The 15,584-nt window shown below is 47.5% G+C and overlaps 1 protein-coding gene across 2 annotated transcripts in view; it reads left to right on the top strand.

Moving 5' to 3' along the window:
- Positions 1-13,935, top strand: part of LOC132897418 (cdc42 effector protein 4-like) — a 16,555-nt gene extending 2,620 nt beyond the window's left edge. For both annotated transcript variants that reach the window (XM_060938696.1, XM_060938695.1), the window contains exon 2: positions 9,658-13,935. In XM_060938696.1, coding sequence (XP_060794679.1) covers positions 9,949-10,725 — 777 coding nt within the window. In that variant the 5' untranslated portion in view covers positions 9,658-9,948 and the 3' untranslated portion in view covers positions 10,726-13,935. The remainder of the gene's footprint in view (positions 1-9,657) is intronic.
- Positions 13,936-15,584: the final 1,649 nt, after the last annotated feature.

The raw sequence follows: 15,584 nt of genomic DNA, 5'->3' as shown, positions 1-15,584 counted from the left end.
AAAAGAGTCTGTCTGCTCGCTGTCTCTCTATTTATTTATTTAAAAATAAAAAAACCTCCCAAGTGATAGTGTTTCTATTAGACCCTCTGCTCCAAACACAAGAACACATGTTTGGCTCTTGATGCTGTCTCTTTGATGATTGTGTGTGTACACATGATCAAAATGCTAAACTGGTTTAGCACACTGTGTGTGTGACATCACTATCCACTGGGTGAGACGAATACCACAAACATCAACGGTGTTCCTGTTGTGTGTCTCTCACACACCTGTACATATCTGTAGTTGAAACTCACCCAATCACATGGACAAAGACAAGCCACACCCCTTCATACCTGTTGGAAGGGAAAGGTGCTTCTGAGAATTTCCTGAAGAGAGCTTCTAAGAATGTGGAGTATTCCTGGTGGTGTGAGCAAAAACGCAGTCTTCAGAGAGGCATGTGTCAGTTTGTCCTCCTGCAGGGAGTCAGAAAGAGGCAGTGTCAGGTCCTGCAGGACAATGCTGGGTTTTTTTGTTTTTGTTTTTAAGCCCAGGCTGGGTGTTTTGGGGTCAGTGTGGTGGACGAAGGTGCGTTCCTCCCTTCTGAAGGGTTGTGGCCAGCTCCCACACAGACTCTATCCATGCTGCAGTGGTTGTCATTTAGACCCTGAATGCAGACAGTCCTTTCCGCTTGCAGTTGAAACTGTGTGTGGTGGAAATCCACTAACTGATGGCTAACCACAAGAGCACAGAATGAACCACTTGAATGTGTGATAAGTCACAGCCCTGCCACTCTTCAGACACTGAGGAATGTGGAAGATGAGGAATGAAATGCAATGCGAGCAACCCTGGTGAAAATCTTTCAAGGATCCGTAAAGTTCTTTGTGTGAGTCTTTGAGGATCCTGTTGAGGAGCTCAACAAAGATCCTCAAAAAATCTTCACGGACCTTTTAAAATTCTTGGCAAAATCATCGAGGGTCTACAAACTTTTTTTTTTCTTTTTTTCCCAAGATCTTCAGGGATCTTTAGAATTCTTGTCAAGATCTACAAGAATCTTAAAAAACAAAAACCACATTCAATTCCAAACAAAACAGTTCTTTATTGATGCAATCATAAGACACACGCTGACATTTCCAGTAGAAGTTGTCGATTGATTGACCAAGAGATCCTTTCAAGATCTTTGAAACCTTGAAAATCATGAAAGATTATTTCAAAGATCCTTTTAAGATGTTAGCTATTCAGGATTTTTGGTATGTCCTTATCCAATTCTTATGACTCATAATTATGTAAGTTTCAATCTATTCCCATCCTTTCCAATTCTGTTGAATTAGGATCATCTAAAAAAAATTGAAAGATCCTCATTAGATCCTCAAGGATCTTAAAGGATCCTCACAGAGATCTTGTAAAGACCTTGACAAGGATCCTTACAAGATCCTGATTAAATACTTGAGGATTCCAGTTAAGATCTTCATAAGATCCTGAAAAGGATCCTTTTAAGATCTTTGAAGGATCCTTGTTAAACCTTTACAGGATCTTGCAGGATCCTTGCAAAGATCTTGTGAAGGTCTTGACAAAGATCCTGATCAAATCCTCAAGGATCTTAGCAAAGATTTTAACAAGATCCTTAGAGGGATCCTTCTAATATCTTTAAAAGATACTTGTTAAATCCTTGAGGATCTTAAAGGATCCTTGCAAAGATCTTTGTCAAATCGTTGAGAACCTTTACAAATGCTTTTGCATATGAAGCTCTTTCTAAGATCCTTTAAGGATCTTTGGGAGGTCTTTGACAATCCTCATGGATCCTTAAAGATCCTGTGAGGTTTTTCACCAGCAAAATTAAAAGCTGGTTGAAAGCTCCAACCCCAGACTTGTTAGCTATCTAACATTAGTATGCTCGCATGTTAGCCGTGCTTAGCCACAGGCCTGCTGTTGGTTAGACAGTGAGGAGTGAGAAGATGGAGCAGAGGCTCTGAGGGAGTGCAGTGGTCCATCTCACACAGCAGCAGACACCAGCAGTGTCTATAGAGAGAGGTGTAACTGGGCCGTGTTAGCCTCAGGGCCAACAGTGAGGGGACTGGAACTGAGACAGTGGTGAGTGAGAGCAGGAACTGGGGGAGATCCAGCTCAGAATATTTCTCTTATTTATTCTGAGTTGATAATTATCCCTAAATTACTGTGTGGTGTGATTGACTACAGCCGTGGGATTCAGAACACAGCCCATAATCACTTCTGTGTGTGGGCTGGATCTCATATCGCACACTGCTCTCCTGAGCAGTGAGTGAGGACAGTCCCCCTGTACACTACACTCTCACACTACCCACTACACTCCCTTCAGTCCGTGGGATCAGTGAGCTGGCTGAGGCCGTGTCCCAAATCATGTGCTTAGGTTACCATAGCAATAGTGTGTGTGTGTTAGTTACAGGGTGTTTCCATTCAAACACTTATGGTATGTGTCATTACTGTGGTTTGTAGCTCTGTGTCCCAGTGTGTGTGTGTACGTGCGCACACACAGTATTATCACATTTCCCATTTGGGGTTAGAGCACAGAAAAGTGTGTGTACGTGTACATGACACAGAAAGACAGTCAGAAGGATAAAGAGAGCGAGTGTGAGTGTGTGTGTGTGTGAGAGTGGCTGATCCTGGCACTGCTTCGACACTGACTGTATGAAGATTGTGGGTGTGGCCTTCATTTCTCTCCTTCCACTCACACACAGTCAGTGTCTCTCTCTCTCTCTCTCTCTCCCCCCCCCCCCCCATTCATACCCTGCTCCCACTCCCAGTGAAAACCCAGGTTTTCCGGTTGAGAGTACGTCGTGCGCGTTCTGGCTGCCGCTTCTCACCGGAGCTTTTTCATTTTTTCATTTTATTTTTGTAAACCTCCCTAAGTGTGGGTGGAGCACTGAGGACGGCAGGACAGAGATCAGGTTTGCAAAACGGCTTTATTGCCAAACTTTTCAGTGAACAATGTTATTGGCTAGACACAGACACACACACAGCCAGCGTCTAGTCTGGAGAACAGCTCCTCTGCTCTCACTCTCCCTCCTTAAATAGGGCGCGGTCACTGGGAAGACACACACAAACACAGGTTAATTGTTCTCAGGTGTCGTGATTCTGCCACTTACCTTCCCTGACTCCGCCCTCCTGTCACAGACCGGTGCTAAAGGGTTGGAGCGCCAGATACCAACGGGTGATCCGCGCGTTGGCATCTTTCATGCGGTGGAGCCACTGGAGGGGCGCGTGGTCCGAACAGAGGGTGAAAGGGCGCCCCAGTAGGTAGTACCGGAGGGCGAGAACCGCCCACTTGATGGCCAGACACTCTTTCTCGATGGTGCTGTAGCGCCCCTCACGCACCGACAGCTTCCTGCTGATATACAGGACAGGGCGGTCCTCCCCCTCCACCTCCTGGGACAAAACCGCCCCCAGCCCTCTGTCCGACGCATCGGTCTGCAACACAAAGGGGAGAGAAAAGTCAGGGGAGTGTAGAAGTGGCCCCCCACACAGTGCAGCCTTTACCTCTGAGAAAGCCCGCTGGCACTGCTCCGTCCACTGGACCGGATCTGGTGCCCCCTTTTTAGTGAGATCAGTCAGCGGGCTGGTGACGTCCGAATAATTAGGTATAAACCTACGATAATAGCCAGCCAGCCCCAGGAACTGTCTCACCCCCTTTTTGGTCTTGGGCCTCGGGCAGGCCGCAATTCTTCCACCCGCCCAATCGCACACTTCTTTGGGTTGGCTGTGAGCCCCGCTCGCCTCAGCGACCTAAGGACGGCCCTCAGATGTTCGAGGTGCCGCTGCCAGTCATTGCTATAGATGATGATGTCATCTAAATATGCTGCCGCATACGTGGCGTGAGGGCGGAGGACTCTGTCCATCAGCCGCTGAAACGTCGCGGGCGCCCCAAACAGCCCAAACGGAAGGGTGACGAATTGGTGTAAACCAAACGGTGTGGAAAAGGCTGTTTTTTCTCGGGATAGTGGAGTCAAGGGGATCTGCCAATATCCCTTCGTCAAATCCAGTGTCGAATAAAATCGAGCAGTGCCGAGTCGATCGAGCAGCTCATCAATACGAGGCATTGGGTACGCGTCGAATTTAGACACCGCGTTGACTTTTCTATAGTCCACACAGAACCGGACCGACCCGTCGGCCTTGGGTACCAAGACCACCGGGCTGCTCCAGTCACTGTGGGACTCCTCGACGATGCCCATTTCGAGCATGGTCTGAAGTTCTTCCCGAACCACCTTTTTTTTGTGTTCAGGTAGCCTGTAAGGGCGGCTACGCACTACCACCCCCGGGGGTGTCTCTATGTGGTGCTCTATGAGGTTAGTGCGACCGGGCAGGGGCGAGAACACATCCGAAAACTCGGTCTGCAACTGGGCGACCTCTGTGAGTTGGGTCGGGGAGAGGTGGTCTCCACAGGGGACCGGAGAGGTACGTGATGCCAATGTTCCTTTTTGAACCTCCGGCCCCAGCTCCGCCTTCTCCGGAACTACCGACACCAACGCCACAGGGACCTCCTCGTTCCAGAGTTTAAGCAGATTGAGGTGGTAAATCTGTAGCGCCCCACCCCTGTCCCTTCGCCTCACCTCATAGTCGACATCCCCGACTCGCCGTGTGACCTCAAAGGGTCCTTGCCACTTGGCGATCAATTTGGAGCTCGACGTGGACAACAGTACGAGTACCTTATCTCCCGGAGTGAACTCTCTAAGGCGCGTACCCTTGTTGTACAGGCGGGCTTGCCGTTCCTGGGCCTGCCGCAAATTCTCCTGAGTTAGGTGGGTGAGCGTGTGGAGTTTTGCGCGCAGGTCCATAACGTACTGAATTTCATTCTTACTTTGTGAAGGTCCCTCCTCCCAATTTTCCCGCAGCACGTCCAGGATGCCGCGCGGCTTACGCCCATATAATAATTCGAACGGGGAGAACCCCGTGGAGGCGCTGGGGGACCTCTCGCACTGAGAACAGCAAGGGTTCGAGCCACTTATCCCAATTACGTGCGTCCTCACTTACGAATTTTTTAATAATATTTTTGAGGGTGTGGTTGAATCGTTCTACCAAACCGTCCGTTTGTGGGTGATACACGCTGGTGCGGATCGGCTTAATCCCCAATAACCCATACAGTTCGCGCAGTGTTCGTGACATAAACGTAGTGCCTTGATCAGTCAGAATCTCTTTCGGGATTCCAACTCGGGAGATGACGCGGAAGAGTGCCTCTGCAATACTGTGTTCTGAGATATTGCGCAGAGGCACGGCTTCCGGGTATCGCGTTGCATAGTCCACCAGAACTAATATAAAGCGGTACCCTCGTGCTGACCGATCTAATGGCCCGACGAGATCCATCCCAATTCTCTCAAACGGGGTCTCGATTAACGGTAGAGGGCGCAAAGGCGCTTTTGGAATGGCCGCTGGGTTTACTAACTGGCATTCGCGGCATGCCGTACACCACCTACGGACATCGCCGCGAATCCCCGGCCAATAGAATCGGGCCATTATCCGGGCTAGTGTTTTATCCTGCCCCAAGTGTCCAGCCATGGGATTAAAGTGAGCCGCCTGGAATACCAATTCCCGGCGGCTTTTCGGAATTAAAAGCTGCATGACTCGCTCTTTAGTTTGAGTGTCCTGCGTCACTCGGTATAATCTATCCTTCATAATCGCGAAGTAGGGGAAGGACGGGGTGGTGTTCGGCAGGAGCGTTTGACCATCGATTACTCTCACTTGGTCAAACGCATGCCGCAGAGTCTCGTCTCGCGACTGCTCTAATGGGAAATCCGCGAGGGATTCCCCAATAGAGAGAGGAGGAGCCGGCGGCTCCTCACTCTGACGCGGAGATGACGTAGACGGCTCTGTGACAGCTGCTCCCGCCAAAGCGACACCGGGACCTCCCCCTGTCAAATGGCAGGACCCACTCTCTACTAGGCGTGTCATTAAACCCCGAAATCCCGGCCAATCAGTCCCCAAAATTAACGAGTGGGTAAGGTGAGGATTAACCGCCGCCTTCACTATAAATTTTTCCCCTCTGAAAATAATGTGGACCGACACCAAAGGGTAGCTGTGAACATCCCCGTGCACACATAACACCTTCACCCCTTGTGCTCCCCCCAATGCCTCGTTTTGAACCAGGCTTTGGCGAATTGAGGTCTGATTACAACCAGAATCCACCAACGCCTGATATGTAGCCCCTTGGATACTCACCGGTATGCAATACGCTCCGGCCCGATCGAGGGCGGCCTCTGGCGCGTCGGGGATCCGAACCACCGCGCCCACTTCCATTGCTGTGCACTGCTGATGAAGGTGGCCCGGCTCCCCGCAGCGCCAGCAAACCGGCCCGGGCTTTCCCTCTGCACCGGTGATCTGGGGCTCACTCACCTGAGGTGGGGGAGAGACAGACACAGAAGGGAGAAACGGGAGGGCACCGCGGGTGCGGCGGGAATGGGGCGAGGACGGGACACAGGAGGAGAGGGAGAGAGAGAGAGAAGAGGAGAGAAGAGACGATGCCATCTGCTGTCCTGCCGCCGGGACAGCCGCCAGATGATCCTCCGCCAGCTCGACTGCCTGATCCAGCGACGCCGGGCGGTGGCACTGGACCCACTCCGCGGTTCCGTCTGGTAAGCGGGCGACCAACTGTTCCAGTACCACCTGGTCGACGATTCCCTCGGCGTCGCGATTGTTGGCCCTCAGCCACCGCCAGCAGGCGTCCCGGAGCTGCTGGCCGAACGCGAACGGCCGGCCAACTTCCTCCAGTCGCAGCGCGCGGAAGCACTGGCGCTGTTGCTCTGGGGTGCGCCCCACGCGCTGGAGGACGGCCCGGCAGAGGTCTGCGTAGGCCAGCCGGCGGTCGGCGGGGAGCTGTAGCGCGGCCAGCTGTGCCTCTCCCGTGAGCAGGGGGAGGAGGCGCGCCGCGCGCTGCTCCATCGGCCACCCCGAGGCTTCGGCGACCTGTTCGAACAACGTGATGAACGCCTCGGGGTCGTCCTGCGGGCCCATCTTGGTGACGATGAGGGGAGACGGGCCCGCGGCCGGAGCGCTGGTGGACCCCGCCGACGCGAGGAGATGCCGGAACGCCTCGCGATCTTCCTGCTGGGCCAGCACCAGGGCTTCGAAGCGCTGTTCCTGCTCCTTTCGGAGCGTGACGAGTGCCTGGTGCTGGCTTTGCTGAGCCGTGGCGAGGGCGTGGACCAGATCGGCGAACGGGGAGGATTCCATGGGGCTGCTGATTTGGTGCTCCACGTCCCGGGTTTCGGCACCACTGTAAACCTCCCTACGTGTGGTTGGAGCACTGAGGACGGCAGGACAGAGATCAGGTTTGCAAAACAGCTTTATTGCCACACTTTTCAGTGAACAATGTTATTGGCTAGACACAGACACACACACAGCCAGCGTCTAGTCTGGAGAACAGCTCCTCTGCTCTCACTCTCCCTCCTTAAATAGGGCGCGGTCACTGGGAAGACACACACAAACACAGGTTAATTGTTCTCAGGTGTCGTGATTCTGCCACTTACCTTCCCTGACTCCGCCCTCCTGTCACAGACCGGTGCTTGACCACGCCCCCGCTGCCACAATTTTATTTCTTTTTTCTTTTTTTTTTCTGTGTGTTTGTGTAGTTTGATGTTTGTTTGAGTGTTTTGTCCGCCGGTTGTGGTGTAGCTCCGGACCCAGTTTTGGGCGTCGGTTCCCTCCAGGCCTTGGTTCGCCGTGGGCGATGCCTGCGCTCCCAGCTATGGACTGCAGTGAGCTCGTTGCTCATTTTACATCGTGGTTGTCCAGCGCTCTGCGTGATGTTCTGAGCGATGTTGCTCAGTGGTGTCGCGGCGGCTGTGCAGGTGGTTTGGGACACACCAGCGCTCTGCGTGGCGGAGCTTCTGTGCTCACTTTGTGGATCCATGGCGTGGTGTTCGAGCGATGCTGACGGCGTCACGGCGGCGGTGCTGGAGATGTGGGACTTGTTTTCGTGCGCCTTTTGGTGGGACTGTGGCTGCTACATCACTGGAATTACATCCTGACCCCTACTTGGTGGACTTTTTTACTTTTTATTTTTTATTTATTTATTTTTTTTATTTTATTTTTTATTTATTTTTTCTTTCCTTGTTTATAATTGTAATCCGTTGTCTGTGTGTGTGTGTGTGTGTGTGTGTATGTTTGAACTTCCTGTAAAGCGTGAGATGTATTATTATTATTATTATTATTGTTATTATTTTCTGTTAGAATGCTGTAATGGTGTCCCGTATGAATGGAAGTCAAACAGTTGCAGTGGAAGTCAAAATGTTATCCCTCCCCCCCCATCGACCTTAAATAATTTCCGTCTGTCTTTTGTTGCGGCTGCGGTGGGAGTTGGAACCATCAGATTTATGTGTTGTAAACAGTGGTGACGTAAACAATGTGATGGTGCGAGTACCGTCGCAACGCCTTGGGGTAAAACAACCAGCAGCGACTTGAAACATCTGCTGAGGTTTTCTCTGCTTGCTACGGTGGGGGTGGCGTCTCGGTGGGGGATAGGCTCCAACATCTAACATAGATAACTGAACGAGCATCGGCATGGAATATATAAATAAACGCTGCACAAACTAACAGAAGGTGGGGTTTAAATAAGGCAGGTAATAAGTGAGGGTGAAAGGAGGTGTGTGTGTGTGTGTGTGTGTGTGTGTGTGTGTGTGTGTGTAATGCTGTCTATAAGCAGGTGTGTGGGAATTGTAGTTGGTTGTATACCAAGGGAATCAGAGGATCTGGTGTCCTACTGAATAAACAAAAACATTATAAATCGTCTTTGACAAAACAAATGTTCAGAAACAGGAAGAGACTCAACAGAGATGTGAAGCAGCTTGACTTGTGCTGTGTTGCTACTGTAACTCACTAACGTCTCACTTGCTAACGTCTCAACTTGGGCTTTTCACTACAGTGGACTCACCACCTCGTCAATTAGACGTCATGTCCGGTCTCGCATAGTTCACACTCGAGTGTTCGTTAAATACAGTCAGGTGGGAAAACACCAGATCCATAACTTTTCCATTCTGAAAGAGTGTGTGTGTGTGTGTGTGTGTGGGGTGGGGGGTCAAATTAAACCTTAATTTATTCCTTCTCTCTCTCTGAGACACACACAGTCTGTTGTCCTGAATGGAGTGTGTGTGCAGTCACTCAGTCATTGTGTACACTTGTTAAGGTTCTATTCATTCCTTGGTGGCCCTTTGTTATAGTGTGAAGGTTTCACACTGACACACACACACACACACACACACACACAGAGTCAGCGTAGGCTGTGTCCATGCTCACGGATGTCACATGATTTAAGCAGGAGCATACATTAAGAGAGAGCCTCTGAATGGTTAATATGGAAAAGTGGGGTGGGGTCTCTAACCCCGAATACTGAACCTTTAACCCCTTAACCTAACAATTGTTTACTCTCTCCCAGCTAGAGCTTCAGGGGTTTGGGGTTTTCTTTAATTATTTTTAAATTTTTTTTCCATTTCCTTCATTTTGTTTTTCTTATGTTTTTTTCTTTAGTTTTTCCTCTGTTAATCAGTTTTTCTTTTTCAGTTTTTCCTCCCCTTTTTCTTGATCTATTTTTTTTATTTCATTTGTTGCTTGCCTGTCTCTGTTTGTTTTTTCTTTGTCTGAGTCTCTGTTTCTGTCTTACTGTCTTTTTTATTTGTACCTAATAATTTCATGTGTCGCTCTTTGTGTCTCTCTCCTCAGGTTACTGTCTCTACATCACTTCCTGGACATTTTGGACCCTACATGTGAACGCAGCCAGGCCTCATCATAAAGTCATCTGCTTTAGATTTTTTACTTTTGTGAAAATCACGACTCTCATTAAAAATGGGCGGTGGCATTTCATTGCATCACTTTCTGAAAGTTCTGGGCACTGAAAGTAGAATGAAGAGTTGACTGGCGCAGTACCGTACTGCTCACCGTGAACAGGAAGACACTTTCTGGCTGAATTAGCAGACGATCACAACAAAGGAAGGAGCGTGTCGTGTTGTTGCCATGCCAATCCTGAAGCAGCTAGTCTTGGGTTCGTCTGGGTCAAAGCGCCGTTCTCGGACTGACCTGACAGTGGAGATGATTAGTGCACCGCTTTCTGATTTCCGCCACACCATGCACGTTGGCCATGGTGGGGATGCCTTCGGAGACACGTCGTTCCTCAGCGTGCCACACAAATCAACCAATCAGGTGCGTAAGAATGACTTTCTGCTGCGCAGATTCAGAGGCAGCAAACGCTCGCAGTCCGAGAGGAACTCCAGTGCTGTGAGCTACATCCTACCAGCTAACAGCACAATCTCCCTTCCTTATGTGAGTGAAGATCAGGATGTGACCCTCAGCCTTCCAAAAAGCACCTCCTTAAATTTTCCAGAAACAAATGGAAAAACAGCAGTGGTGGGTGGGCGGAGCTTAGAGGTGGAGGAGCAGTGTTTTGGAGAGCCCAGTGAACTCCCCAAGTTCACACCACCCTCTGGGACAGGAATGAAACATGCAGAGTCCATGCTGTCCTTCCACATTGATCTCGGGCCCTCCATGCTCGGAGATGTCCTCGGTGTCATGGACCAGACTGAGCAGGACCAAGAGGACCCCACGGAAGATCAGAGGCGGGGCTGGAAGGTGCTGTGCCCACCCAAGAATGTGTCCACATCCAGCCCTGAGTTAAAGGAGGAGAGAAAACAAAAAGCACATGAGAGTAAGACATGTACTACCCCATCCAGCATGAACGTCAATGACCAAGACTTCCTGTTTATGGACGAGGATGAGGATGAGATCAGAGTATGAGCACAACTTCAACACTTAAAGCACATCAGGACCCAATAACAGAGGGGACAACAGCACCAGAGTTGGAGTGGACGTTTTTGTCTTGTGTGTTTGCTTAAAGTGTATGAGATCTTCAAATGTTCTCTTTCTTTTTTTTTTTTTTAATTCCATTTCAGTGCCAAACAGTTTGGTTCCACTGGTCCTAAAATGGAACCCACCAGAACCTCAGACCTGCCACCACTGTGATGTCAAAAGTTTGTGGACACCTCACCGTTACACACATACGTGTTGAAGGCTTTCCACTAGATTTTGGGCATGGCTGTGGGGATTTGTGTCAATTCGGCTACAGGAGCATGAGTGAGATCTGACCGTGATGTAAGGTGAGGAGGTTTGAGGTGCAGTCGGTGTTCCAGATCATCCCCATGGTTGTGCTGAAAATGGTTGTAATCCTAACTTGATCTAACCCTAGCAGTACCAGGTAGACACTCGGTAAAGCGAGGTGACACTTGATCATAAACACGGGAGACGGTCCCTTAAAGAGTTACACTAGAACATGAGATGTTCTAACCTTAGCACGGAACTTCCATAAAAAGATGTACATGGAGTTTTATTTGGTGAAGACTCAGATTAAATGAACTCAGACTGCCAAGTTTGCCTTTTATCGACTCGTCCTTTCTGGATTTCAGTTTAATAAAAGTATAAAGATGATTGCATATTTTGTTGTGTACAAATAAATTTGAAATAAAAAGAAAAACTGCAGTTACATGAGCAAAATATCAAACTCGTTCTATATTTTGCTAAATACGAAGCAAGATGTCTGCAAGAGCAAATAAATGTTTGACAGATTAACTGTCTGCAGTGAAGCTTTTATCTTTTTTAGCAATCTGAGCTTCGAGTCCGAGATGTATCGCAGTCCTGACAGGATATGGGTTTACTGGGTCTTTCATAGTTAAGAGTGAGCAAACAATGTATTGAAAAGGTTCTGGTCTGTTTACAATCAGCCCAGTTTCTCTACATTTCATATACTTGGGTTATTTCTAGCATCTTGATGATGAAACTGCTCTCTGTGAGACTGTTAAGGCGTGGAGCTTGAAGATGGGGAAATCCCCGCCTCTGAATTTCTGGTTTCAGAATGACTCATGAGTGTGACCGCAAGAACTCGTGTCACCAAACCATCAGTCTCTGTCGACAGTGTGAGGAGATGAACTCATTGCGCCCAGCCTCTCCTTTATTTCCTCTAGCTTTTCCTGCTTTAAACAGCTTCCTGAGAGTCTTTTTCCGTCGGTTCCCGGTGCACTAATTCTTCTTGATGTCTTTCTGCGTTTGGAGCTAAGGGTAGATTGATCATAAGGTGTTCAGTCAGGGCTCTCTTCAAGACACTCGAGTTCTTCCATTCCAACCTTAACACACCATGTTGTCAAGGCTTTTTTATGGTCATTTGCACCATATACGGTACAGTTGGTACAGTACACAGTTAAAGCTAAATGATGTTTCTCCGGGACCATGGGGCTACACTAAACATCACAGGACAACAATCTACTAATAACATAAAGTGCAGACAACAAGGACAGTGCAAAAATGACAAGCATAAACGGACAGTCCGGTCCCAACCAGTACCTGTTACTGATAATGTGCGGAAAGTTGAGTATGCGTTTTGAGGGAGCAATATGTTAAAAATAAATAAATGTAAACCTTGTAAAAGTGTTGGTGTATTGTTCTTCACTGTGCAAATTCTGCAGTGGGAGTGGTGTGATCAGCAGTCCGTGTGCATCAGTCTAGTCCGTCAGAGTTGAGGAGTCTGATGGCATGCGGAAAAAAACTGTTAGAGTTTGGCTATGAAGGCCCCAATGCTTTGGTACCTTTTTCCAGACAGCAGGAGGGTGAAGAGATTGTGTGAGGGGTGTGTGGGGTCAGCCACAATGCTGGTGGCATCGTCATGCTGGAGCAGGTTTGGGACTCTTGGTTCCAGTTAAGGGAAACTGTAATGTTACAGTAAGCAGAGACGTTCTGTACAACTGTGGGCTTCAGACTTTATGGCAGCATGTTGAAGAACAGCACATGGGTGTGATGGTCAGATGTCCTCATACTTTTGGCTGTATCGTGTATGTGTAGCCTGATGATGAGGTGGAACTGATGCTCAGTGTTACACCTGGGTCATACGTTTGTGGGTGGGGTTCAGTGTGATACTGAATCACGGTCTAAAGCTGCTGTAAAATTCAGGCTGAGGCACGGACCGTGCATGACCAGATTGTGTGTGCTGAAACACTTGTGTGGTGAGTCTCGTGGTGATGACCATGTGTAACAATTCTCTGCGTGATGAGACGCTGCATGACGAGCCTCTCCAATGACAAGACTCTGGATGGTGGGACTGTGACGAGACCTGGATTAACAAGGCAATGTAACAATTCTTGGTGGAACCAGATGTCCCGTAACGAGTCTCAATATAAAAGGGTTCTCTGTGATGAGATTAGGTGTAATGAGCACTCCAGTAGATTCATTTTGTAAAAATTATACGATGGAAATTCAAGATAGCTGCCATGCACTAAACATCTTGGACAGTTTTGTGGCTGAAAGTGACTTTCTGGAAATACACATGCAGTTATTTTTAGCTGTCAGTGTGGCACTGGTGTAAGAACTTTGGTGTGTTTTTGTTAGCCTTGTGCTAGCCATTAGCTAAGATGATTGGAAAGTGTGTTTCATAATAATCGTTCTCAGCAGTGAACCATTCAGTAGTTCAGACATGTCTGACACTGCAGGAAAAATGGTTCTACCTGGAACCTTTAACGTTTCCTCTCTTTCTTCCTGATTTCTTCCCACATTGTGTTTGTTCTTCTGAAAAGGTGCATTAATTTAGAAGAGTGGGTTAATGGAAATTTAGAATATTTTACACTCTGATTATAATACAGTACGTACATACAGTTATGGCAACTGTGTCGGAATTTTCTAATTCATGACACATGAGGGTTTAAGAGGTTGTTTTGGGAAATGTAACAAAAATATTTTTAATGTAGAATTTATACAATTAGAATGGTGCTAATGTTTTGATGGTACATTCTGGTAAGTTAAAGGGGGTGTTTTTTGCAGCAATAGTGTGAGATGATTAATAACTGTAATACATTCATCAGTATGTTAATGAATATTTAAAAAAAATTTAAAGAGCTCTAATAATAATTTGCAGTCAGTGTGTGGCTGTGTTTAAAATATTTATTCCTCTTTTCGATTGGTGTATGATGTGTGTGTGTTTTTTTTTTTTTTTTGCTGTTTCTGTATCATAATGATTATAAAATAACGGAATCCACTGACCTGACCTTCTTATCTGAGCAAGTAATGCTTCTGTTTTTTAATAAAATATAAAAATCTGCAGAACTTTTATCATCTGTTCAGTGTGTTTTACAGTAAAGCTATCACAAAATTTAAAAAAGCACATTCACGTACGGTATGATGATTTAGAGGCAGTCAATCAAGTTGTAGTGCCAGATGTGTGTTCATGCAAAATTCTGCAAATGATTGCAGGTTCTAATGAACAGAAACTACAGCAGTTTATTTATATAATAATTTTAATTAACATTTAAGTACTGCATTTGGGCTAAACAAATATATTGACATTTATGCTAATGAGCTCTCAGCATATCAAAGTCCTTCCCACACCATTCATGACGTGTTTGGCGGCACCAATCTCCATTTCATAGCCCTCGACCTCTCGCCTATATTACAGTGGTGCTTGAAAGTTTGTGAACCCTTTAGAATTTTCTATATTTCTGTATAAATATGACCTAAAACTTCATCTGATTTTCACGCAAGTCCTCATTCTCATCTCATTATCTCTAGCCGCTTTATCCTTCTACAGGGTCGCAGGCAAGCTGGAGCCTATCCCAGCTGACTACGGGCGAAAGGCGGGGTACACCCTGGACAAGTCGCCAGGTCATCACAGGGCTGACACATAGACACAGACAACCATTCACACTCACATTCACACCTACGGTCAATTTAGAGTCACCAGTTAACCTAACCTGCATGTCTTTGGACTGTGGGGGAAACCGGAGCACCCGGAGGAAACCCACGCGGACACGGGGAGAACATGCAAACTCCACACAGAAAGGCCCTTGTCAGCCACGGGGCTCGAACCCGGACCTTCTTGCTGTGAGGCGACAGCGCTAACCACTACACCACCGTGCCGCCCTCACACAAGTCCTAAAAGTAGATAAAGAGAACCCAGTTAAACAAATGAGACAAAAATATTATACTTGGTCATTTATTTATTGAGGAAAATGATCCAATATTACATATCTGTGAGTGGCAAAAGTATGTGAACCTTTGCTTTCAGTATCTGGTGTGACCCCTTTGTGCAGCAATAACTGCAACTAAATGTTTGCGGTAACTGTTGATCAGTCCTGCACACCGGCTTGGAGGAATTTTAGCCCGTTCCTCCGTACAGAACAGCTTCAACTCTGGGATGTTGGTGGGTTTCCTCACATGAACTGCTCGCTTCAGGTCCTTCCACAACATTTCCATTGGATTAAGGTCAGAACTTTGACTTGGCCATTCCAAAACATTAACTTTATTCTTCTTTAAACATTGCTTGGTAGAACGACTTGTGTGCTTAGGGTCGTTGTCTTGCTGCATGACCCACCTTCTCTTGAGATTCAGTTCATGGACAGATGTCCTGACATTTTCCTTTAGAATTCGCTGGTATAATTCAGAATTCATTGTTCCATCAATGATGACAAGCCGTCCTGGCCTAGATACAGCAAAACAGGCCCAAACTATGATACTACTACCACCACCATGTTTCACAGATGGGATAAGGTTCTCATGCTGGAATGCAGTGTTTTCCTTTCTCCAAATATAACGCTTCTCATTTAAACCAAAACTTCTATTTT

Source organism: Neoarius graeffei, chromosome 14 (genome assembly GCF_027579695.1).
Source record: "Neoarius graeffei isolate fNeoGra1 chromosome 14, fNeoGra1.pri, whole genome shotgun sequence".
NCBI lineage: Eukaryota > Metazoa > Chordata > Actinopteri > Siluriformes > Ariidae > Neoarius > Neoarius graeffei.
This window is presented reverse-complemented; position numbering and strand designations above follow the sequence as displayed.